The 24,756-nt window shown below is 52.7% G+C and overlaps 1 protein-coding gene across 1 annotated transcript in view; it reads right to left on the reverse strand.

The window, feature by feature from the left end:
• Positions 1-1,209: 1,209 nt before the first annotated feature.
• The window catches only part of LOC147086746 (plexin-B1-like), a 167,280-nt gene continuing 143,733 nt past the window's right edge, over positions 1,210-24,756 (reverse strand). Inside the window, exons 28-36 of the mRNA XM_085978917.1 lie at positions 23,201-23,304; positions 21,967-22,054; positions 17,674-17,840; positions 16,025-16,185; positions 13,952-14,099; positions 7,858-7,922; positions 6,636-6,711; positions 3,486-3,560; positions 1,210-1,881 (exon numbers count right to left, since the gene is read on the reverse strand). Coding sequence (XP_085835043.1) covers positions 1,777-1,881; positions 3,486-3,560; positions 6,636-6,711; positions 7,858-7,922; positions 13,952-14,099; positions 16,025-16,185; positions 17,674-17,840; positions 21,967-22,054; positions 23,201-23,304 — 989 coding nt within the window. The 3' untranslated portion in view covers positions 1,210-1,776. The remainder of the gene's footprint in view (positions 1,882-3,485; positions 3,561-6,635; positions 6,712-7,857; positions 7,923-13,951; positions 14,100-16,024; positions 16,186-17,673; positions 17,841-21,966; positions 22,055-23,200; positions 23,305-24,756) is intronic.

Raw genomic sequence — 24,756 nt, forward strand, 5'->3', positions numbered from 1 at the left:
GAGGGCGTTTTGTTTTTTCATTCGGGCGCGGGCGTCTTTGGCACGGCCGGCATTTACTGCCCACGGGAAGGTGGCGGTGAGCCGCCTTCTTGAACCGCCGCCGTCCTGTCTGGCCATTTCAGCGTCAACCACATCGTGGTCCTTCAGGGAAGGAAATCTATCGCCCTTACCCGGTCTGGCTGGTACGGGAGTCACGTACCGGCCAGACCGGGTAAGGGCGATAGATTGCCTTCCCTGAAGGACCACGATTGAACCAGATGGGGGTTTTTTTTGACAACACTCCTGTAGTTTCTCGGTCACCATTACTGACACTGGCTTTGTAATTCCGGATTTATGGAATTAACTGAGTTATAAAGTCCCCAGCTGCCTCCCGTGGTGGGATTTGAACTGGTGTCAGCGGATCGTGAGTCCAGGTTTCTGGATTGCTCGTCCAGTAGCACAACCACTCTGCTCCCATATCCATATGTTGAACCAGGGCGGGTAGGGCAAGGAGGTCAGGGAGAGAGAGAGAGAAAGGCTGCCTCAATAATGTGCGTAGACTATTTCCTAAGCCAGCGATCTTTCTCTCTCTCTCTCTGTGGCGGAAGGGTCGCAATTTAGTGCTGGGTGAATCGGGATGGGCATTTACACCACGTGTCAGAGCACCTCTCACCCCCCCCCCACCAGAATAATTACAAGGCTGCCAAGAGAGAGAGAGAGGGACCTTTCGATCAGTGACCCAGAACCTCCGCCCACAAGCCCTTCGCCCGATTCCCCTCAACCTCGAGTCGGTAACCCGGGGGAACGTAAAGCTGCCCTGGGATTGGTGAACGACTGCGGCCAGCCGCGGCCTCGGGAGGCTCTTTCTCTGCGCACCACCCGACCCGCCATCTCCTCCCCAACACCCCCAAGCCCGCAGCGCTTAAAAGAAGAACGTGACCTACGGGAAAAAAAACACCCCCTTCCGCCTGCATCAATGAAACGCACAGGCCGTCAAGCTTTCTGGTGATCAAAAAAAATCCGGAATTACAAAGCCAGTGTCCGTAATGGTGACCGGGAAACTGCAGGATTGTCGTTAAGAAAAACCCCATCTGGTTCACTCGTGGTCCTTCAGGGAAGGAAATCTATCGCCCTTACCCGGTCTGGCCGGTACGTGACTCCCGTACCGGCCAGACCGGGTAAGGGCGATAGATTTCCTTCCCTGAAGGACCACCATGTGGTTGACGCTGAAATGGCCAGTGGGGACGGCAGCGGTTCAAGAAGGCGGCTCACCGCCGCCTTCCCGTGGGCAATAAATGCCGGCCGTGCCAAAGGCGCCCGCGCCCGAATAAAAATCACCTTTCCGGCGAAGGGTCGGAAACTCGTATAAAGCGACGGTTAGTGTATAAATAATAAAAACTTTGACAAAAAAGGTAACCCCCCAACACACACACACACACACACATACACAATCATTACGTCTTCAATATGAAAAAATCATTAACAGCTTGAGAGATGCCCAACAGACATCAAGAGAGTTCTTCAGCTCCAAGGCGAGGACAACCGTTATTCTCCCAGTCTAAACGAAAATGTCTTCAGTGTCTTGTGCAGTTCGTAAAATATATATATATATATGTATAGAATAAACTTCATTGCCACGGGGAGGATAAGGTGGGGTTGGGGGCACAAGGGGAAGGGGGTCTCGGGGGGGAGGAGGGCAGTTCCTCGGCCCCCTCCGAAACTCCCTTCTCCCTCCCTTCCTTCCTTCCTTCCTTCCTCCTTCTCCTTCCTCCTCCTCCTCCTTTTCCCGTCCTTCCGTTACAAATCAGTCACTTTATTCTCGACCAAAGCAGCAATCTGTTGCAGCCGGCAGGGCAGCTGCATTTTCTGGCCAGCGGGATCCTCTTCCAAAGCGGTCATTATCTGAAATGTGGTTAGTGGGGAGGTGGGCGGCGGGGCGGGGGGGGGGGGGGGTGGGGGGATGTCGAAGGGGAAAGAAAATCGCACAGGTTATCGAAATGATCAAATGATGTTCGAGGGTGATTTCAAGATTGCACGACAAACGTGTAAAATCTCCGCTTAAACTTCTCTGCTCCAAGGAGAACAACCCCAGCTTCTCCAGTCTCTCCACGTCACTGAAGTCCCCCATCCCTGGTACCATTCTGGTCAATCTCCCCCTTAACCTTCTCTGCTCTAAGGAGAACAATCCCAGCTTCTCCAGTCTCTCCACATCACTGAAGTCCCTCATCCCTGGAACCATTCTGGTCAATCTCCCCTTAACCTTCTCTGCTCTAAGGAGAACAATCCCAGCTTCTCCAGTCTCTCCACATCACTGAAGTCCCTCATCCCTGGTACCATTCTGGTCAATCTCCCCTTAACCTTCTCTGCTCTAAGGAGAACAACCCCAGCTTCTCCAATCTCTCCACGTCACTGAAGTCCCTCATCCCTGGTACCATTCTGGTCAATCTCCCCTTAACCTTCTCTGCTCTAAGGAGAACAATCCCAGCTTCTCCAGTCTCTCCACATCACTGAAGTCCCTCATCCCTGGTACCATTCTGGTCAATCTCCCCTTAACCTTCTCTGCTTTAAGGAGAACAATCCCAGCTTCTCCAGTCTCTCCACATCACTGTAATCCCTCATCCCTGGTACCATTCTGGCCAATCTCCGCTTAACCTTCTCTGCTCTAAGGAAAACAATCCCAGCTTCTCCAGTCACTCCACATCACTGAAGTCCCTCATCGCTGGTACCATTCTGGTCAATCTCCCCTTAACCTTCTCTGCTCTAAGGAGAACAACCCCAGCTTCTCCAGTCTCTCCACATCACTGAAGTCCCTCATCCCTGGTACCATTCTGGTCAATCTCCTCTTAACCTTCTCTGCTCTAAGGAGAACAGTCCCAGCTTCTCCAGTCTCTCCACATCACTGAAGTCCCTCATCCCTGGTACCATTCTGGTCAATCTCCCCTTAACCTTCTCTGCTCTAAGGAGAACAACCCCAGCTTCTCCAGTCTCTCCACGTCACTGAAGTCCCTCATCCCCTGGTACCATTCTGGTCAATCTCCAAGGTCTTGACATCCTTCCAAAAGTGCGGTGCCCAGAATTGGACATAATACTCCAGCTGAGGCCAAACCAGTGTTTTATAAAGGGTTTAGCATAACTTCCTTGCTTTTGTACTCTGTGCCTCTATTTGTGAAGCCCAGGATCCCGTTAGACTTTTATAACTGCGTGCTCAACCTGCCCTGCCACCTTCAACGATTTGTGCACACATACCCCCATGTCTCTCTGTTCGTGCACCCCTTTTAGAATTGTACCCTTTTAGTTTATATTTCCTCTCTTCATTCATCCCACCAAAAATGAATCATTTCGCGCTTCTCTGCGCTAAACTGCATCTGCCACCTGTCCGCCCATTTCGGGCGACTGTTCCTGGTTTCAACTCAAGCCATCAAAAACCCTCCCTCCCACCGCCACCACAAAGCCCGCTCCCCGACATTCCCGGTAACCCCAGTTCCGCTGGTGCAATATTCACTAACCTGGTCATAGTACTTGCTAATATACGTGTAGAGTTCGTGCAAAGCGGCCATACTGTTGAGTTCAGACATGCAGCTCTGCCCAAGACAAATGAGACAAAGCCAGTTTAATAAAGACAGACTCACATTTCTCCAGCACCTTTCACCACCTCAGGACGTCCCAAAGCGCTTCACAGCCAATGTAGGACTTTTTTTGAAGTGTGGTCACTGTTGTAATGTGGGAAACGCGGCAGCCAATTTGCGCACAGCAAGCTCCCACAAACAGCAACGTGATAATGACCAGATAAACTGTTTTTAGTGATGTTGATTGAGGGATAAATATTGGCCCCAGGACACCGGGGAGAACTCACCCCCTGCTCTTCTTCCAATAGTGGCTGTGGGATCTTTTACATCCACCTGAGAGGGCAGACGGGGGCCTCGGGTTTAACGTCTCACCCCGAAAGACGGCTCCTCCGACAGTGCGGCACTCCCTCAGTACTGCCCCTCCGACAGTGCGGCGCTCCCTCAGTACCGCCCCTCCGACAATGCGGCGCTCCCTCAGTACTGCCCCTCCAACAGTGCGGCGCTCCCTTCGTACCGCCCCTCCGACAGTGCGGCGCTCCCTCAGTACCGCCCCTCCGACAGTGCGGTGCTCCCTCAGTACTGCCCCTCCGACAGTGCGGCGCTCCCTCAGTACTGTCCCTCCGACAGTGCGGCGCTCCCTCAGTACCGCCCCTCCCACAGTGCGGCGCTCCCTCAGTACCGCCCCTCCCACAGTGCGGTGCTCCCTCAGTACCACCCCTCCGACAGTGCGGCTCTCCCTCAGTACCGCCCCTCCGACAGTGCGGCGCTCCCTCAGTACCGCCCCTCCGACAGTGCGGTGCTCCCTCAGTACCGCCACTCCGACAGTGTGGCGCTCCCTCAGTACTGCCCCTCCGACAGTTTGGCGCTCCCTCAGTACCGCCCCTCCGACAGTGCGGCGCTCTCTCAGTATCGCCCCTCTGACAGTGCGGCACTCCCCTCAGTACCGCCCCTCCGACAGTGCGGCGCTCCCTCTGTACTGCACTGGGAGTGTCAGACTTGATTTCTGTGCTCAAGTCTCTGCAGCGGGGGCTCGAACCCACAACCTTCTGACTCATAGGCGAGAGAGAGTGCTGTCCAAATAGGCTTGGCTGACACTACACTAATATTAACATTAATCTAAATCATAAACCCCTCAGGTAGCTCAATTAGTCACTGTGCTGACCATAGGAACAGGAGGAGGCCGTTCAGCCCCTCGAGCCTGTTACATTAGGAACAGGAGGAGGCCATTCAGTCCCTCGAGCCTGTTACATTAGGAACAGGAGGAGGCCGTTCAGCCCCCTCGAGCCTGTTACATTAGGAACAGGAGGAGGCCGTTCAGCCCCCTCGAGCCTGTTACATTAGGAACAGGAGGAGGCCATTCAGCCCCTCGAGCCTGTTACATTAGGAACAGGAGGAGGCCATTCAGCCCCCTCGAGCCTGTTACATCAGGAACAGGAGGAGGCCATTTAGCCCCCTCGAGCCTGTTACATTAGGAACAGGAGGAGGCCGTTCAGCCCCCTCGAGCCTGTTACATTAGGAACAGGAGGAGGCCGTTCAGCCCCCTCGAGCCTGTTACATTAGGAACAGGAGGAGGCCGTTCAGCCCCTCGAGCCTGTTACATTAGGAACAGGAGGAGGCTGTTCAGCCCCTCGAGCCTGTTACATTAGGAACAGGAGGAGGCCGTTCAGCCCCCTCGAGCCTGTTACATTAGGAACAGGAGGAGGCCGTTCAGCCCCCTCGAGCCTGTTACATTAGGAACAGGAGGAGGCCGTTCAGCCCCCTCGAGCCTGTTACATTAGGAACAGGAGGAGGCCATTCAGCCCCTCGAGCCTGTTACACAGGAACAGGAGGAGGCCATTCAGCCCCCCTCGAGCCTGTTACATTAGGAACAGGAGGAGGCCGTTCAGCCCCCCTCGAGCCTGTTACATTAGGAACAGGAGGAGGCCGTTCAGCCCCTCGAGCCTGTTCCGCCATTCAATTAGATCACTGCTGATCTGTATCTTACCTCCATTTACCCGCCTTGGTTCCATAACCCTTAATACCCCTTACCCAACAAAAATCTATCCTTCATCGTCGCTGGGTCTGAATCCTGGAACTCCCTCCCTAACAGCGCTGCGGGAGCACCTTCACCACACGGACTGCAGCGGTTCAAGAAGGCGGCTCACCACCACCTTCTCAAGGGGCGACTAGGGATGGGCAATAAATGCTGGGCCCTGCCAGCGACGCCCACATCCCAGGAACGAATACAGAAAACTTCACCACCCACACAACAAATCCCCTTCATATCACCAATCTGGAGTGGGGAGGCTGAAGGAACAGGCCTTCACAGCAAGCAATAAGGAAGGCACATGGCATGTTGGCCTTTATTGCAAGGGGGGGTTGGAGTATAAGAGTGAGGAAGTCTCGCTGCAATTGTTCAGGGCCTTGGTGAGACTACACCTGGAGTACTGGGCACAGTTCTGGTCTCCTTATCTGAGGAAGGATATACTTGCCATAGAGGGAGTGCAACGAAGGTTCACTAGATTGATTCCTGGGATGGGGGGATTGTCCTATGAGGAGAGATTGAGTAGAATGGGCCGATACTCTCTGGAGTTTAGAAGAATGAGAGGTGATCTCATTGAAACATATCAGATTCTGAGGGGGGATTGACAGGGTAGATGCTGAGAGGCTGTTTCCCCCCTGGCTGGAGAGTCTCGAACCAGGGGTCACAGTCTCAGGATAAGGGGTCGGCCATTTCGGACTGAGATGAGGAGGAATTTCTTCACTCAGAGGGCGGTGAATCTTTGGAATTCTCTGCCCCAGAGGGCTGTGGAGGCTCAGTCGTCGAGTCTATTCAAGGCTGAGATCGAGAGATTGTTGGACTCGAGGGATCGGGGCGGGAAAGTGGAGTGAGGTCGAAGATCAGCCGCGATCTTGTTGAATGGTGGAGCAGGCTCGAGGGGCCGAATGGCCGACTCCTGCTCCTAATTCTTACGTAACCCTGGCTGTGGAATTGAAAAGTCACCGCTGTACGCCAGACATTGGTCTACCAGCTCGTCTCGTCTCGCCCGAGCACGGCCCAAGGAGGTCTGCTAGCACGTCTTACAGAAAGCCCATCGGTTCGGTACTCACGGCGGAAAGTTCCGTCAGCGCCGAGTTCATTTCCTGGTAACTTGCCGACGCCATTTGCCGAATGTTAGCATAGTACCTGCAACGACACAACAGGGGTGAACGTTTCTCCAGCGCCTTTCCCCACCTCAGGACGTCCCAAGGCGCTTCACACCCAATTAATTACTTTTTTTTGAAGTGTGGTCACTGTTGTAATGTAGGAAACGCGGCAGCCAATTTGCGCACAGCAAGCTCCCACAAACAGCGATGTGATAATGACCGGATCATCTGTTTTTAGTGATGTTGGTTGAGGGATAAATATTGGCCCCAGGACACCGGGGAGAACTCCCCCCTGCTCTTCTTCCAATAGTGGCCGTGGGATCTTTTACATCCACCTGAGAGGGCAGACGGGGCCTCGGGTTTAACGTCTCATCCGAAAGACGGCTCCTCCGACAGTGCGGCGCTCCCTCAGTACCGCCCCTCCGACAGTACGGCGCTCGCTCAGTACCGCCCCCTCCGACAGTGCGGCGCTCCCTCAGTATCACCCCTCCGACAGTGCGGCGCTCCCTCGGTACCGCCCCTCCGACAGTGCGGCGCTCCCTCAGTACCGCCCCTCCGACAGTGCGGCGCTCCCTCAGTACCGCCCCTCCGACAGTGCGGCGCTCCCTCAGTACCGCCCCTCCGACAGTGCGGCGCTCCCTCAGTACCGCCCCTCCGACAGTGCGGCGCTCCCTCAGTACCGCCCCTCCGACAGTGCGGCGCTCCCTCAGTACCGCCCCTCCGACAGTGCGGCGCTCCCTCAGTACCGCCCCTCCAACAGATTTTTGGACTCGAGGGGAATCGAGGGATATGGAGATCGGGCAGGAAAGTGGAGTTGAGGTCGATGATCAGCCCTGATCTCATTGAATGGAGGAGCAGGCTCGAGGGGCCGAATGGCCGACTCCTGCTCCTAATTCTTACATTATGAGATGAGGAGAATGTTTTTTACGCAGCGAGTTGTTGTGATCTGGAATGCGCTGCCTGAAAGGGCGGTGGGAGCAGATTCAATAGTAACTTTCAAAAGGGGAATTGGAGAAATACTTGAGGGGGAGAAATGTGCCGTGCTGTGGGGAAAGAGCAGGGGGTAGTGGGACTGATTGGAGAGCTCGTTCAAAGAGCCGGCACAGGCACAATGGGCCGAATGGCCTCCTCCTGCGCTGTGTGATTTGATGATTCTGACACAGGAGTCTCAGCATCTGATACTTACTTCTCCACCATCTGCCTGTATCTGGGGATCTCCTTCGCGTAAAGCAGCTTATTGATCGGAGAATCCTGAGGAGGTACAGCAGGAACGTGGTCAATAGGACATTGCCATTTGGCCCAACCCCTTCCCATTCACTCCCACTGTACACAATCCCAATGGACCCAACCCCTTCCCATTCACTCCCACTGTACACAATCCCAATGGACCCAACCCCTTCCCATTCACTCCCACTGTACACAATCCCAATGGACCCAACCCCTTCCCATTCACTCCCACTGTACACAATCCCAATGGACCCAACCCCTTCCCATTCACTCCCACTGTCCACAATCCCAATGGACCCAATCCCTTCCCATTCACTCCCACTGTACACAATCCCAATGGACCCAACCCCTTCCCATTCACTCCCACTGTACACAATCCCAATGGACCCAACCACTTCGCATTCACTCCCACTGTACACAATCCCAATGGACCCAACCCCTTCCCATTCACTCCCACTGCACACAATCCCAATGGACCCAACCCCTCCCCATTCACTCCCACTGTACACAATCCCAATGGACCCAACTCCTTCCCATTCACTCCCACTGTCCACAATCCCAATGGACCCAACCACTTCGCATTCACTCCCACTGTACACAATCCCAATGGACCCAACCCCTTCCCATTCACTCCCACTGCACACAATCCCAATGGACCCAACCCCTTCCCATTCACTCCCACTGTACACAATCCCAATGGACCCAACCCCTTCCCATTCACTCCCACTGTCCACAATCCCAATGGACCCAATCCCTTCCCATTCACTCCCACTGTACACAATCCCAATGGACCCAACCACTTCGCATTCACTCCCACTGTACACAATCCCAATGGACCCAACCCCTTCCCATTCACTCCCACTGTACACAATCCCAATGGACCCAATCCCTTCCCATTCACTCCCACTGTACACAATCCCAATGGACCCAACCCCTTCCCATTCACTCCCACTGTACACAATCCCAATGGACCCAACCACTTCCCATTCACTCCCATTGTACACAATCCCAATGGACCCAACCCCTCCCCATTCACTCCCACTGTACACAATCCCAATGGACCCAACTCCTTCCCATTCACTCCCACTGTACACAATCCCAATGGACCCAATCCCTTCCCATTCACTCCCACTGTACACAATCCCAATGGACCCAACCCCTTCCCATTCACTCCCACTGTACACAATCCCAATGGACCCAACCACTTCCCATTCACTCCCATTGTACACAATCCCAATGGACCCAACCCCTCCCCATTCACTCCCACTGTACACAATCCCAATGGACCCAACTCCTTCCCATTCACTCCCATTGTACACAATCCCAATGGACCCAACCCCTCCCCATTCACTCCCACTGTACACAATCCCAATGGACCCAACTCCTTCCCATTCACTCCCACTGTACACAATCCCAATGGACCCAACCACTTCCCATTCACTCCCACTGTACACAATCCCAATGGACCCAACCCCTTCCCATTCACTCCCACTGCCCACAATCCCAATGGACCCAACCTCTTCCCATTCACTCCCAGTGCACACAATCCCAATGGACCCAACCCCTTCCCATTCACTCACTGTACACAATCCCAATGGACCCAACCCCTTCCCATTCACTCCCACTGTACACAATCCCAACGGACCCAAACCCCTTCCCATTCACTCCCATTGTACACAATCCCAATGGACCCAACCCTTACCCATTCACTCCCACTGTACACAATCCCAATGGACCCAACCCCTTCCCATTCACTCCCATTGTACACAATCCCATTTGACCCAACCCCTTCCCATTCACTCCCACTGTACACAATCCCAATGGACCCAACCCCTTCCCATTCACTCCCACTGTACACAATCCCAATGGACCCAATCCCTTCCCATTCACTCCCACTGTACACAATCCCAATGGACCCAAACCCCTTCCCATTCACTCCCATTGTACACAATCCCAATGGACCCAACCCCTTCCCATTCACTCCCACTGTCCACAATCCCAATGGACCCAACCCCTTCCCATTCACTCCCACTGTACACAATCCCAATGGACCCAGCCCCTTCCCATTCACTTCCACTGTCCACAATCCCAATGGACCCAGCCCCTTCCCATTCACTCCCATTGTACACAATCCCAATGGACCCAACCCCTTCCCATTCACTCCCATTGTACACAATCCCAATGGACCTAACCCCTTCCCATTCACTCCCACTGTACACAATCCCAATGGACCCAACCCCTTCCTATTCACTCCCACTGTACACAATCCCAATGGACCCAACCCCTTCCCATTCACTCCCACTGTACACAATCCCAATGGACCCAATCCCTTCCCATTCACTCCCACTGTACACAATCCCAATGGACCCAACCCCTTCCCATTCACTCCCACTGTACACAATCCCAATGGACCCAACCCCTTCCCATTCACTCCCACTGTCCACAATCCCAATGGACCCAACCCCTTCCCATTCACTCCCACTGTACACAATCCCAATGGACCCAACCCCTTCCTATTCACTCCCACTGTACACAATCCCAATGGACCCAACCACTTCCCATTCACTCCCACTGTACACAATCCCAATGGACCCAACCCCTTCCCATTCACTCCCACTGCCCACAATCCCAATGGACCCAACCTCTTCCCATTCACTCCCAGTGCACACAATCCCAATGGACCCAACCCCTTCCCAATCACTCCCATTGTACACAATCCCAATGGACCCAACCCCTTCCCATTCACTCCCACTGTACACAATCCCAATGGACCCAACCCCTTCCCATTCACTCCCACTGTACACAATCCCAATGGACCCAGCCCCTTCCCATTCACTCCCATTGTACACAATCCCAATGGACCCAACCCCTTCCCATTCACTCCCACTGTACACAATCCCAATGGACCGAACCCCTTCCCATTCACTCCCACTGTACACAATCCCAATGGACCCAACCCCTTCCCATTCACTCTCACTGTACACAATCCCAACGGACCCAAACCCCTTCCCATTCACTCCCATTGTACACAATCCCAATGGACCCAACCCTTACCCATTCACTCCCACTGTACACAATCCCAATGGACCCAACCCCTTCCCATTCACTCCCATTGTACACAATCCCATTTGACCCAACCCCTTCCCATTCACTCCCACTGTACACAATCCCAATGGACCCAACCCCTTCCCATTCACTCCCACTGTACACAATCCCAATGGACCCAATCCCTTCCCATTCACTCCCACTGTACACAATCCCAATGGACCCAAACCCCTTCCCATTCACTCCCATTGTACACAATCCCAATGGACCCAACCCCTACCCATTCACTCCCACTGTACACAATCCCAATGGACCCAACCCCTTCCCATTCACTCCCACTGCCCACAATCCCAATGGACCCAACCTCTTCCCATTCACTCCCATTGTACACAATCCCAATGGACCCAACCCCTTCCCATTCACTCCCACTGTACACAATCCCAATGGACCCAACCCCTTCCCATTCACTCCCACTGTACACAATCCCAATGGACCCAACCCCTTCCCATTCACTCCCACTGTACACAATCCCAATGGACCCAACCCCTTCCCATTCACTCCCACTGTACACAATCCCAATGGACCCAACCCTTTCCCATTCACTCCCATTGTACACAATCCCAATGGACCCAACCCCTTCCCATTCACTCCCATTGTACACAATCCCAATGGACCCAACCCCTTCCCATTCACTCCCATTGTGCACAATCCCAATGGACCCAACCCCTTCCCATTCACTCCCATTGTACACAATCCCAATGGACCCAACCCCTTCCCATTCACTCCCATTGTACACAATCCCAATGGACCCAACCCCTTCCCATTCACTCCCATTGTACACAATCCCAATGGACCCAACCCCTTCCCATTCACTCCCATTGTACACAATCCCAATGGACCCAACCCCTTCCCATTTCACACTTCATCTAGAGCCATTGTTTGTCTCTTTACCTGTCCTATTACCATCTGGTCTCGCCTTGATTATCTCTTAATGTCTCTTCACCTCTCGCTGACCTTCCCTTTTGTTCTTTCATCCCCTCCCCCATTGCCCAGCCCCCAACCTGGCCTTTTAATCTGTTTCATTTCCTGCCTTTTTTTCTCAGTTCTGACGAAGGGTTTCGACCCGAAACATTGACTCTGTTTCTCTCTCCACGGATGTTGCCCCTGGCCTGCTGAGTTTTTCCAGCATTTTCTGTTGTTATTTCGGATTTCCAGCATCCGCAGTATTTTGCTATCGTAGCATTGGGTCCCCCTGTCCTACATAGGAACAGGAGGAGGCCGTTCAGCCCCTCGAGCCTGTTACATTAGGAACAGGAGGAGGCCGTTCAGCCCCTTGAGTCTGTTACATTAGGAACAGGAGGAGGCCGTTCAGCCCCTCGAGCTTGTTACATTAGGACCAGGAGGAGGCCGTTCAGCCCCCTCGAGACTGTTACATTAGGAACAGGAGGAGGCCATTCAGCCCCCTCGAGCGTGTTACATTAGGATCAGGAGGAGGCCGTTCAGCCCCTCGAGCCTGTTACATTAGGAACAGGAGGAGGCCGTTCAGCCCCCTCGAGCCTGTTACATTAGGAACAGGAGGAGGCCATTCAGCCCCTGGAGCCTGTTACATTAGGAACAGGAGGAGGCCGTTCAGCCCCCTTGAGCCTGTTACATTAGGATCAGGAGGAGGCTGTTCAGCCCCCTCGAGCCTGTTACATTAGGAACAGGAGGAGGCCATTCAGCCCTCCTCGAGCCTGTTACATTAGGAACAGGAGGAGGCCGTTCAGCCCCCTTGAGCCTGTTACATTAGGAACAGGAGGAGGCCATTCAGCCCCCTCGAGCCTGTTACATTAGGAACAGGAGGAGGCCGTTCAGCCCCTCGAGCCTGTTACATTAGGAACAGGAGGAGGCCGTTCAGCCACCTCGAGCCTGTTACATTAGGAACAGGAGGAGGCCATTCAGCCCCCTTGAGCCTGTTACATTAGGAACAGGAGGAGGCCGTTCAGCCCCTCGAGCCTGTTCTGCCTTTCAATTAGATCATGGCTGATCTACATCTTAACTCCATCTACCCGCCTTGGTCCCGTAACTCCTTAATACCCGTACCCAACAAAAATCTACCGGTCTGTGTCTTGAAATTTTCAATTGATCCACAGCTCTTTGGGGGAGAGAGTCCCAGATTTCCACCAGCCCTTTGTGTGAAGAAGTGCTTCCTGACATCACCCCTGAACGGCCTGGCTCTAATTTGAAGGTTCTGCCCCCTTGTTCTGGACTCCCCCCACCAGAGGAAATAGTTTCTCTCGATTGACCCGATCGAATCTTTTTAGTAAGAATTAGGAGCAGGAGTAGGCCATTCGGCCCCTCGAGCCTGCTCCGCCATTCAATGAGATCATGGCTGATCATCCAAATTCAGTACCCTGTCCCTGCCTTCTCCCCATATCCCTTGATCCCTTTAGCCTTAAGAAATATATCCAACTCCTTCTTGAATATATTTAATGAATTGGCCTCTACTGCCTTGTGTGGTAGAGAATTCCACAGGTTCACCACTCTCTGGGTGAAGAAATTCCTCCTCATCTCAGTCCTAAATGGCTTACCCCTTATCCTTAGATTGTGACCCCTGGTTCTGGACTCCCCCGCCATCGGGAACATCCTTCCTGCATCTAGTCTGTCTAGTCCTGTTAGAATTTTATAAGTTTCAATGAGATCCCCTCTCATTCTTCTAAACTCCAGCGAGTATAAGCCCAATCGACCCAATCTCTCCTCATACGTCATTCCTGCCATCCCAGGTATCAGTCTGGTGAATCTTCGCTGCACTCCCTCCATGGCAAGAACATCCCATTGCTCTTCTCTCCTCATAGTCCTACCCTTCTGAAGACTTTCCAATCTCCGATTGGGCCCAGTTAAGGATGAGAAGTATCTCCCAGGGTTCCTCTGCTGATGCGGGCTCTACCTATGCTGATTGCACCCCCCCCCCGGCCCCCTCCCGCCGTCTCCCCTGGTGCTCTGGCCCCCAGGGTAAGGGCGAGACTCACCCGCCCCACTTTGTGCTCGGTGGTCGTACAGGAATCCATGAAGGTCTGGGCGATGACGGAGAGGGCGGCGTCGACATTGTCCGACAGCTGGACGTCAAAGATGAACTGCGGGTTCTTCAGGATATTCAGCCAGAAACGCAGCGGCAAACTGGGAACCAGAGGCAGGGAAACCATTAAACTGGGAATGGGAACACCGGGAATACCATTAAACTGGGAATGGGAACACCATTAAACTGGGAATGGCAAAACTGGGAATGGGAACACACTGAGAAAACCATTAAACTGGGAGTGGGAACACTGGGAACACCGGGAATACCATTAAACTGGGAATGGCAAAACAGGGATTGGGAATACACTGAGAAAACCATTAAACTGGGAATGGGAACACCGGGAATACCATTAAACTGGGAATGGGAACACTGGGAATACCATTAAACTGGGAATGGGAACACACTAAGAAACCCATTGAACTGGGAATGGGAACACCAGGAATACTATTAAACTGGGAATGGGAACACACTGAGAAACCCATTGAACTGGGAATGGGAACACCAGGAATACTATTAAACTGGGAATGGGAACACACTGAGGAACCCATTGAACTGGGAATGGGAGTACACTGAGAAACCCATTAAACTGGGAATGGGAACACACTGAGAAAACCATTAAACTGGGAATGGGAACACACTGAGGAACCCATTAAACTGGGAATGGGAATACACTGAGAAACCCATTAAACTGGGAATGGGAACACACTGAGAAAACCATTAAACTGGGAATGGGAACACACTGAGAAACCCATTGAACTGGGAATGGGAACACCAGGAATACTATTAAACTGGGAATGGGAACACACTGAGGAACCCATTGAACTGGGAATGGGAACACCAGGAATACTATTAAACTGGGAATGGGAACACACTGAGAAACCCATTGAACTGGGAATGGGAACACCAGGAATACTATTAAACTGGGAATGGGAACACACTGAGGAACCCATTGAACTGGGAATGGGAATACACTGAGAAACCCATTAAACTGGGAATGGGAACACACTGAGAAACCCATTGAACTGGGAATGGGAACACCAGGAATACTATTAAACTGGGAATGGGAACACACTGAGAAACCCATTGAACTGGGAATGGGAACACTAGGAATACTATTAAACTGGGAATGGGAACACACTGAGGAACCCATTGAACTGGGAATGGGAATACACTGAGAAACCCATTAAACTGGGAATGGGAACACACTGAGAAACCCATTGAACTGGGAATGGGAACACCAGGAATACTATTAAACTGGGAATGGGAACACACTGAGAAACCCATTGAACTGGGAATGGGAACACCAGGAATACTATTAAACTGGGAATGGGAACACACTGAGAAACCCATTGAACTGGGAATGGGAACACCAGGAATACTATTAAACTGGGAATGGGAACACACTGAGGAACCCATTGAACTGGGAATGAGAATACACTGAGAAACCCATTAAACTGGGAATGGGAATACACTGAGAAACCCATTAAACTGGGAATGGGAACACACTGAGAAACCCATTGAACTGGGAATGGGAACACCAGGAATACTATTAAACTGGGAATGGGAACACACTGAGGAACCCATTGAACTGGGAATGGGAACACCAGGAATACTATTAAACTGGGAATGGGAACACACTAAGGAACCCATTGAACTGGGAATGGGAACACCAGGAATACTATTAAACTGGGAATGGGAACACACTGAGGAACCCATTGAACTGGGAATGGGAACACCAGGAATACTATTAAACTGGGAATGGGAACACACTGAGAAACCCATTGAACTGGGAATGGGAACACCAGGAATACTATTAAACTGGGAATGGGAACACACTGAGGAACCCATTAAACTGGGAATGGGAACACACTGAGAAAACCATTAAACTGGGAATGGGCCAGGATGTTCCCCTCGCCACAACCTGAGGCACTGAGGATATTCGGGGAGGGGCTGCAACTGTCAGAGGTGCCGAGAAGCCCCTCCGGCCCCCAACACTGCCGCGGACTCATCTTCCGCCGCCAACCTGTTGGTCTTCCAGATGTGGATGATCTCCGGGTCGACGATCCCGTGTTTTGCCGCCTGATCGTCCAGGAAATCGAAGAAGTACTTGACGGCCAGCGGGACCGGCCGGCTGGTGCTGAGAATGATCTGAAAGACGTCGTCGACGAACTTCTGGTGTATCCCCTAGAGATGGGGAGAGACCGCAGGGCAAGAAAGGAGGCTTAGTCAACGAGAACAAGCTCGGGTTTAGCGCAGCGCTGGGCGCCTCAGACTAGATCTCGGGCTCAGGTCTCCGGAGCGGGGGCTCGAACCCACAACCTTCCGACTCAGAGGCAAGAGTGAGACCCACTGGGCCACGGCCCGTGTTATAAATCTCGTCATCATGAAGAAACGACTCATGAGATAACACTGGATGGCCAGCTGGCAGCGCCGTCCAAGGAGTATAAATACTCGGGCATGGGCCCAGCTTGCTCAGGGACATTTTGTAAGACAAGGAACTAGTGAAGTACAACTAGACCTCCATGTTCTGAAGCAAGTTGATTAAAGCCTTGCTTTATGCTCGAACCAAGTGCGTAGTGAGTTTTATTACGTCAGCGCTCACTGAGGAAGGTCTGGGGCACTAAGAGATTCATCAGACTGATACCTGCGATGGCAGGAATGACGTACGAGGAGCAATTGGGTCGATTGGGCTCATACTCACTGGAGTTTAGAAGAATGAGAGGGGATCTCGTTGAAACTTATAAAATTCTAACAGGACTAGACAGACTAAATGCAGGCAGGATGCTCCCGATGGCGGGGGAGTCCAGAACCAGGGGTCACAGTCTAAGGATAAGGGGTAAGCCATTTAGGACTGAGATGAGGAGGAATTTCTTCACTCAGAGGGTGGTGAATCTTTGGAATTCTCTACCCCAGAGGGCTGTGGAGGCTCAGTCGTTGAGGATATTCAAGGCTGAGGCCGATAGATTTTTGGACTCGAGGGGAATCGAGGGATATGGAGATCGGGCGGGCGGGAGAGTGGAGTGGAAGTCACTTCAGTGCGGTGTTCCCTCAGTACCGCCCCTCCAACAGTGCGGCGCTCCCTCAGTACTGCCCCTCCGACAGTGCGGCGCCCCCTCAGTACTGCCCCTCCAACAGTGCGGGACTCCCTCAGTACCGCCCCTCCGACTGTGTGGCGCTCCCTCAGTATTGCCCCTCCGACAGTGCAGCACCCCCTCAGTACTGCTCCTCCAACAGTGCGGCGCTCCCTCAGTACCGCCCCTCCGACAGTGCAGCGTTCCCTCAGTACCGCCCCTCCGACAGTGCGGCGCTCCCTCAGTACCGCCCCTCCGACAGTGCGGCGCTCCCTCAGTACCGCCCCTCCGACAGTGCGGCGCTCCCTCAGCACCGCCCCTCCGACAGTGCGGCGCTCCCTCAGTACCGCCCCTCCGACAGTGCGGCGCTCCCTCAGCACCACCCCTCCGACAGTGCGGCGCTCCCTAAGTACCGTCCCTCCAACAGTGCGGCGCTCCCTCAGTACTGCACTGGGAGTGTCGGCCCAGGATTACGGGCTCAAGTTTCTGGAGTGGGGTCCCGAACCCACAACCTTCTGGCGCTGAGGTCACCCCCTTGCTCCTAATGTAACAGCCTCAAGGTGGGCCGAACGGGCCTGCTCCTGCTCCTCTGCGTACCAACCTTCATGGACAGCAGCCTGGTCAGGTAGATCTCGGGAATAGCCTTGGCCCGTTCGCGGTCCCGGAGGCTGCTGCGTCTTTGCTTCGGAACCTCTGGCTCCTCCGAGGGCTTCACCAGGTGCCAGTATTTCACGGCTCCCTCCTCAACGTCCTCCAACATGGGGGTCTCTGAGGAGACACAAAGGGGAGGTCTTGAAAGGTCACCGTTGACCAAAGTCGAATCACCCGCCTCCTCAATCAGAAACTAAATGGTACAGTTTTAAAGGGGGCGGTGGAACAGAGATACAACGAATCGCAATTATCCAACCCCCTTAACACAGTACGATTTGGACAGGTTGGGTGATTGGGCAGATGCATGGCAGATGCACTATAATGTGGATAAATGCGAGGTTATCCACTTTGGTGGCAAAAACAGGAAGGCAGATTATTATTTGAACGGCAATAGTTTGGGAGAAGGGGAAGTGCAACGAGACCTGGGTGTCCTTGTGCACCAGTCGCTGAAGGTAAGCATGCAGGTGCAGCAGGCGGTTAAGAAGGCAAATGGTATGTTGGCCTTCGTTGCGAGAGGATTCGAGTGCAGGAACAAGGATGTCTTGCTGCAGTTGTACAGGGCCTTGGTGAGACCACACCTTGAGTATTGTGTGCAGTTTTGGTCGCCTTATCTGAGGAAGGATGTTCTTGCCATGGAGGGAGTGCAGCGAAGATTCACCAGTCTGATACCTGGGATGGCAGGAATGACGTATGAGGAGAGATTGGGTCGATTGGGTTTATACTCGCTGGAGTTTAGAGGAATGAGAGGGGATCTCATTGAAACGTATAAAATTCTGACAGGACTAGACAGACTAGATGCAGGAAGGATGTTCCCGATGGCGGGGGAGTCCAGAACCAGGGGTCACAGTCTAAGGATAAGGGGTAAGCCATTTAGGACTGAGATGAGGAGGAATTTCTTCACCCAGAGAGTGGTGAACCTGTGGAATTCTCTACCACAGAAGGCAGTTGAGGCCAATTCATTAAATATATTCAAGAAGGAGTTGGATATATTTCTTAAGGCTAAAGGGATCAAGGGATATGGGGAGAAAGCAGGGACAGGGTACTGAATTTGGATGATCAGCCATGATCTCATTGAATGGCGGAGCGGGCTCGAGGGGCCGAATGGCCGACTCCTGCTCCTATCTTCTATGTTTCTATGTAAAACATCCCAAGGCATTTCTCGCAGGAGGGCAAATCTGACCCCGAGCCACATAAGGAGCTATTAGGACAGGTGACCAAAAGCTGGGTCAAAGACGTCAGTTTTGAGGAGCGTCTTAAAGGAGGAGAGAGAGAGGCGGAGAGGTTTAGGGAGGGAATTCCAGAGCTCAGGCCCTGGCGCGGTCGCCAATGGTGGAGCGATGGAAATTGGGGGACGCACGAGAGGCCGGAATTGGACACAATACTCCAGTTGAGGCCGAACCAGTGTTTTATAAAGGTTCATCATAACTTCCTTGCTTTTGTACTCTATGCCTCTATTTATGAAGCCCAGGATCACTTGTGCTTTTTAAACAGCGTTAAGGACATAAGAACATAAGAAATAGGAGCTGGAGTCGGCCATTCGGCCCTTCGAGCCCGCTCCGCCATTCAATGAGATCATGTCTGATCTTCTGCCTCAACTTCATTCACCGGCCCTATCGCCATATCCCTTGATGCCCTTACTAGTCAGAAATCTATCGACTTCTGTTTTGAATATACCCAATGACTGAGCCTCCACAGCCCTCTGGGGTAGAGAATTCCAAAGATTCATCACCCTCTGTGTGAAGAAATTTCTTCTCATCTCAGTCCTGAATGGCCGACCCTTTATCCTGAGGTTGTGGCCCCTGGTTCTAGACTCCCCAACCAAGGGAAACATTCTCCCAGCATCCATCCTATCAAGCCCTGTAACCTTCAAAGACTTGTGTACCTACACCCCCAGGTCATCCAAAACTCTGCTGCCCCCGTGTCCGAACTCGCACCGAGTCCCGTTCACCCATCACCACCCCCCCTCCCCGCCGTGCTCGCTGACCTACACTGGCTCCCGGTCCAGCAACGCCTCGATTTTAAAATCCTCATCCTCCTGTTCAAATCCCTCCGTGGCTTCCTCACCACCCCCCTCCCTATCTCTGTAACCTCCTCCAGCCCTACGAGATCTCTGCCCTCCTCCAATTCCGGCCTCTCGCGCATCCCCCGATTTCCATCACTCCACCACTGGCGACCGCGCCAGGGCCCCGAGCTCTGGAATTCCCTCCCTAAACCTCTCCGCCTCTCTCTCTCCTCCTTTAAGACGCTCCTTAAAACCTACCTCTTTGACCAAGCTTTTGGTCACCTGCCCCCGAGTATCTCCTGATGTGGCTCGGTGTCAAATTTTGTTTGATAATCGCTCCTGTGAAGCACCTTGGGACGTTTTACTACGTTAAAGGCTCTGGATAAATGCAAGGTTGTTGTTGTTTTACCAAGAGGTGCTAATATAGCAGGCAGCGACCAATACAATCTATATTAATGACCTAGATGAAGGGACCGAGTGTAATGTATCCAAGTTTGCTGATGATACAAAGCTAGGTGGGACAGTAAGCTGTGAGGAGAACACCAAGGCCCCGATTTTCCCCCAGCCATCGGGCGGGTTTTCAGGCGTGTGGGGGGGGGGGGGAAATCCCGAATTTGGGGGTCCCGACAACATCCCGCCCAAAACCCCGCCCCACGTAAGTTTCAGGGGCGGCGGGTACCCGCCCCGCACTGGGACCCGCCGAAAACAGGCGGGAAGGGATTAGTGCCAATTAACTGCCTGTTAATAGGTAGTTAACAGGCAGTTTTTAGCCTAATCCCTATTTTGAGGGGTTTCGTGTGGGTTTCCCGACGGCTCCAAACCACGCCAGGTTAGAGCAGGCGGGCCGTCGGGTTGAAGGGGTCGTGATGTCGGTGCTCAGGTGAGTGATGGGTGCATGAGTGCAAAGGTAAGTGTGTTTGGTGTGTGTAAAGTGTGTAAAGACCTTTTACTTACCTGTACTTACCTTAACAGCCTTTCTTCCTGTCGCCGTCGGGAGCCCATCACTTAGCCGGCACTTAAAGCTGAACGGCTGCGATCTGTCAAAAGTGACAGCCTTCAGCTTTGAGTGCCGGTGAGAGTTCTAACTGAGTCTGTGCAGAAGGACTCAGGTTAGAAGTCAGACCGTCAGTGTTTGACAGCTTCAAACAGCTGTCAAACGCTGATATTTCATCTGTCAAAAACTCTTGACAGATGAAATGTCAATCTGTGACGTCACCTGTTGCCGGGTGGCCCTTAATTGGCCTGCTGAGCCCGCTGGGCGGGCTCAACAAGGTCAATCAAGGGAAAATCGCGCGGATTGGCCGGCCGTCGAAGTAGGCGGGTCAAAAACCCGAAAGGGGAAGTCCCGCCTTCTTCCTGACAGGTTCGGGAAAATCTACCCCAATGAGTCTGTAAAGGGATATAGACAGACTGAGTGAGTGGGCAGTAAGGTGGCAGAGGGAGTATGATGTAGGGAAACGTGAGGTGAATCACTTTGGTAGGAAGAATAGAAAAACAGAATATTTTTGAAATGGTGAGAAACTTTCAAATGTTGGTGTTCAGAGAGATTTGGGTGTCCTCGTGTAAGAAACACAGAAAGTTAGCATGCAGGTACAGCAAGCAATAAGGAAGGCAAATGGTATGTTGGCCTTTATTGCAAGGGGGGGTTGGAGTATAAGAGTGAGGAAGTCTTGCTACAATTGTACAGGGCCTTGGTGAGACCACACCTGGAGTACTGTGCACAGTTCTGGTCTCCTTATCTGAGGAAGGATATACTTGCCATAGAGGCGGTGTAACGAAGGTTCACTAGATTGATCCCTGGGATGAGAGGGATTGTCCTATGAGGAGAGATTGAGTAGATTGGGCCGATACTCTCTGGAGTTTAGAAGAATGAGAGGTGACCTCATTGAAACATATAAGATTCTGAGGGGGATTGACAGGGTAGATGCTGAGAGGCTGTTTCCCCCCCTGGCTGGAGAGTCTCGAACCAGGGGTCACAGTCTCAGGATAAGGGGTCGGCCATTGAGGACTGAGATGTGGAGGAATTTCTTCACTCAGAGGGCGGTGAATCTTTGGAATTCTCTGCCCCAGAGGGCTGTGGAGGCTCAGTCGTTGAGTCTATTCAAGGCTGAGATCGAGAGATTTTTGGACTCTAGGGGAATCGAGGGATATGGGGATCGGACGAGAGTGGAGTTGAGGTGAGCAGGCTCGAGGGGCCGAATGGCCCACTCCTGCTCCTATTTCTTATACGGCCCTACTTACTCTCTCCAACCAGGCAATCTCGGCGAGGCTCTTTGTTGAGGACCGTGTGTGCCCGGGGGACTAGCGCGACAGTCGCACCATCTGGCACCTGGAACAAAGCAGACAGAACGAAACGTTCGATGTTAGACACGCCAAACCCGGTCTCAGCGTTACAGCAAAGTGTAAAACACACTCGGAAAACCTTTTGTGCTCTTTAATGTTTCTGTACTGAACACTCCTGACCGTTCCAGCACTCTACTGGTGTAAGTGGGGCTGTTCCAGCACTCTACTCGTGTAAGTGAGGCTGTTCCAGCAGTCTACTGGTGTAAGTGTGCTTGTTCCAGCACTCTACTGGTGTAAGTGAGGCTGTTCCAGCACTCTACTCATGTAAGTGGGGGTGTTCCAGCAGTCTACTCGTGAGGCTGTTCCAGCAGTCTACTGGTGTAAGTGTGGCTGTTCCAGCAGTCTACTGGTGTAAGTGGGACTGTTCCAGCAGTCTACTGGTGTAAGTGTGGCTGTTCCAGCAGTCTACTGGTGTAAGTGGGACTGTTCCAGCACTCTACTGGTGTAAGTAGGCCTGTTCCAGCAGTCTACTTGTGTAAGTGGGGCTGTTCCAGCAGTCTACTGGTGTAAGTGTGGCTGTTCCAGCAGTCTACTGGTGTAAGTGTGGCTGTTCCAGCAGTCTACTGGTGTAAGTGGGGGTGTTCCAGCAGTCTATTGGTGTAAGTGGGGGTGTTCCTGCAGTCTACTGGTGTAAGTGGGACTGTTCCAGCAGTCTACTGGTGTAAGTGGGGGTGTTCCAGCAGTCTACTGGTGTAAGTGGGGCTGTTCCAGCAGCCTACTGGTGTAAGTAGGCCTGTTCCAGCACTCTGCTGGTGTAAGTGGAACTGTTCCAGCAGCCTACTGGTGTAAGTGGGGGTGTTCCAGCAGTCTACTGGTGTAAGTGGGACTGTTCCAGCAGTCTACTGGTGTAAGTGGGACTGTTCCAGCAGTCTATTGGTGTAAGTGTGACTGTTCCAGCAGTCTACTGGTGTAAGTGGGACTGTTCCAGCAGTCTACTGGTGTAAGTGTGACTGTTCCAGCAGTCTACTGGTGTAAGTGGGGGTGTTCCAGCAGTCTATTGGTGTAAGTGGGGGTGTTCCAGCAGTCTACTGGTGTAAGTGGGACTGTTCCAGTAGTCTACTGGTGTAAGTGGGACTGTTCCAGCAGTCTACTGGTGTGATATTCTGAGCATGTGCCCAGATCTCTCCCTCACCTTGTAGTGCAGGAGGGTGTTGATCCGTTTCCACTGCCCCTGGATCACAGAGGTCACGTCCTCGTTCGAAAGCGTCAGGTGACCCGCGACCCCAGCCCGCCATTCTGTGCAACAAAGATAAAAATCACGAATTGAGACAACCCTCCGACACACAAATCAATCACCAACATACAGCCAGCAAACTGCCTTTGTCCAGCCTCGTTAACATAGTAAAACGTCCCAAGGTGCTTCACGAGAGCGTTAATCAGACCCCGAGACACAAGAGGAGATATTAGGGACTGGCGACCAAATGCTTCGTCAAAGAGGTGGGTTTTAAGGAGCGTCTTAAAGGAGGAGAGAGAGAGGCGGAGAGGTTTAGGGAGGGAATTCCAGAGCTTGGGGGCCCTGGCGCGGTCGCCATTGGTGCAGTGATGGAAATCGGGGGGATGCGCAAGAGGCCAGAATTGGAGGAGCACAAAGATCTTGGAGGGTTGTAGGGCTGGAGGAGGCTACAGAGATAGAGAGAGGGGGGGAGCGAAGAGGCCACGGAGGGATTTGAACAGGAGGATGGTTTATAATTGAGGCGTTGCTTAACTGGGAGCCAATGTAGCTCAGCGAGCACAAGGGCGAGCGGGACTTGGTGCGAGGTAGGACACGGGGCAGCAGAGTTTTGGATGACCTCAAGTTTACGTAGGGTGGAATATGGGAGGCCAGCCGGGAGTGCGTTGGAATAGTCAAGTCTAGAGGTAACAAAGGAATGGATGAGGGTTTCAGCAGCGGATGAGCTGAGGCAGAGGCGGAGACGGGCGATGTTACGGAGGTGGGAGTAGGCGGTCTCGGTGATGCCCCGGATATGTGGTCGGAAGCTCATCTCGGGGTCAGATAGGGCCCCAAGGTCGCGAACAGCGTGGTTCAGCCTCAGACAGACGTTAGGGAGAGGGATGGGGTCGGTGGCTGGGGGAGCGGAGTTTGCGGCGGGGACCGAGGACAACGGCACCGGTCCTCCCAATATTTAATTGGAGAAAATTTCTGCTCATCCAGAACTGGGTGTCGGGACAAGCAGTCTGGCAATTGAGAGACCGTGGAGGGGTCGAGAGAATCGGTGGTGAGGTAGAGCTGAGCGTACATGTGGAAACTGACGCTGTGTTTTCAGATGATGTCGCCAAGGGGCAACATGTAGATGAGAAATAGGAGGGGGCCAAGGATAGATTCTTGGGGGACAACAGAGGTAGCGGTGCGGGAGTGGGAAGAGAAGCAACTGGAGGTGATTCTCTGACTAAGATTAGAGAGATTCAATTCAATTCAATTCAATTCAATTCAAATCGCTTTATTGGCATGATGACAAGATACATCTTATGTTGCCAAAGCATCGAAAAACATTTATGGTTGAACACATAAACGCAGATCTATTCATACAGTGTATAAACAGATATATCCCTGAGTGTATAAATATACATTCGTATAATTTGTATATACTCTTTTCTTAGGTTTACTGGTTGTCCCTCTGTTTATGGCAAGCTGTAACATAGTGTGCCGCTAAGGTTACACAATTTCTCTCTTCCCCTAGTAGGTATGGG

This window comes from Somniosus microcephalus, unplaced genomic scaffold (assembly GCF_052327205.1).
Source record: "Somniosus microcephalus isolate GS21.2 unplaced genomic scaffold, FLI_Smic_1.0 unresolved_chr7, whole genome shotgun sequence".
Lineage (NCBI taxonomy): Eukaryota > Metazoa > Chordata > Chondrichthyes > Squaliformes > Somniosidae > Somniosus > Somniosus microcephalus.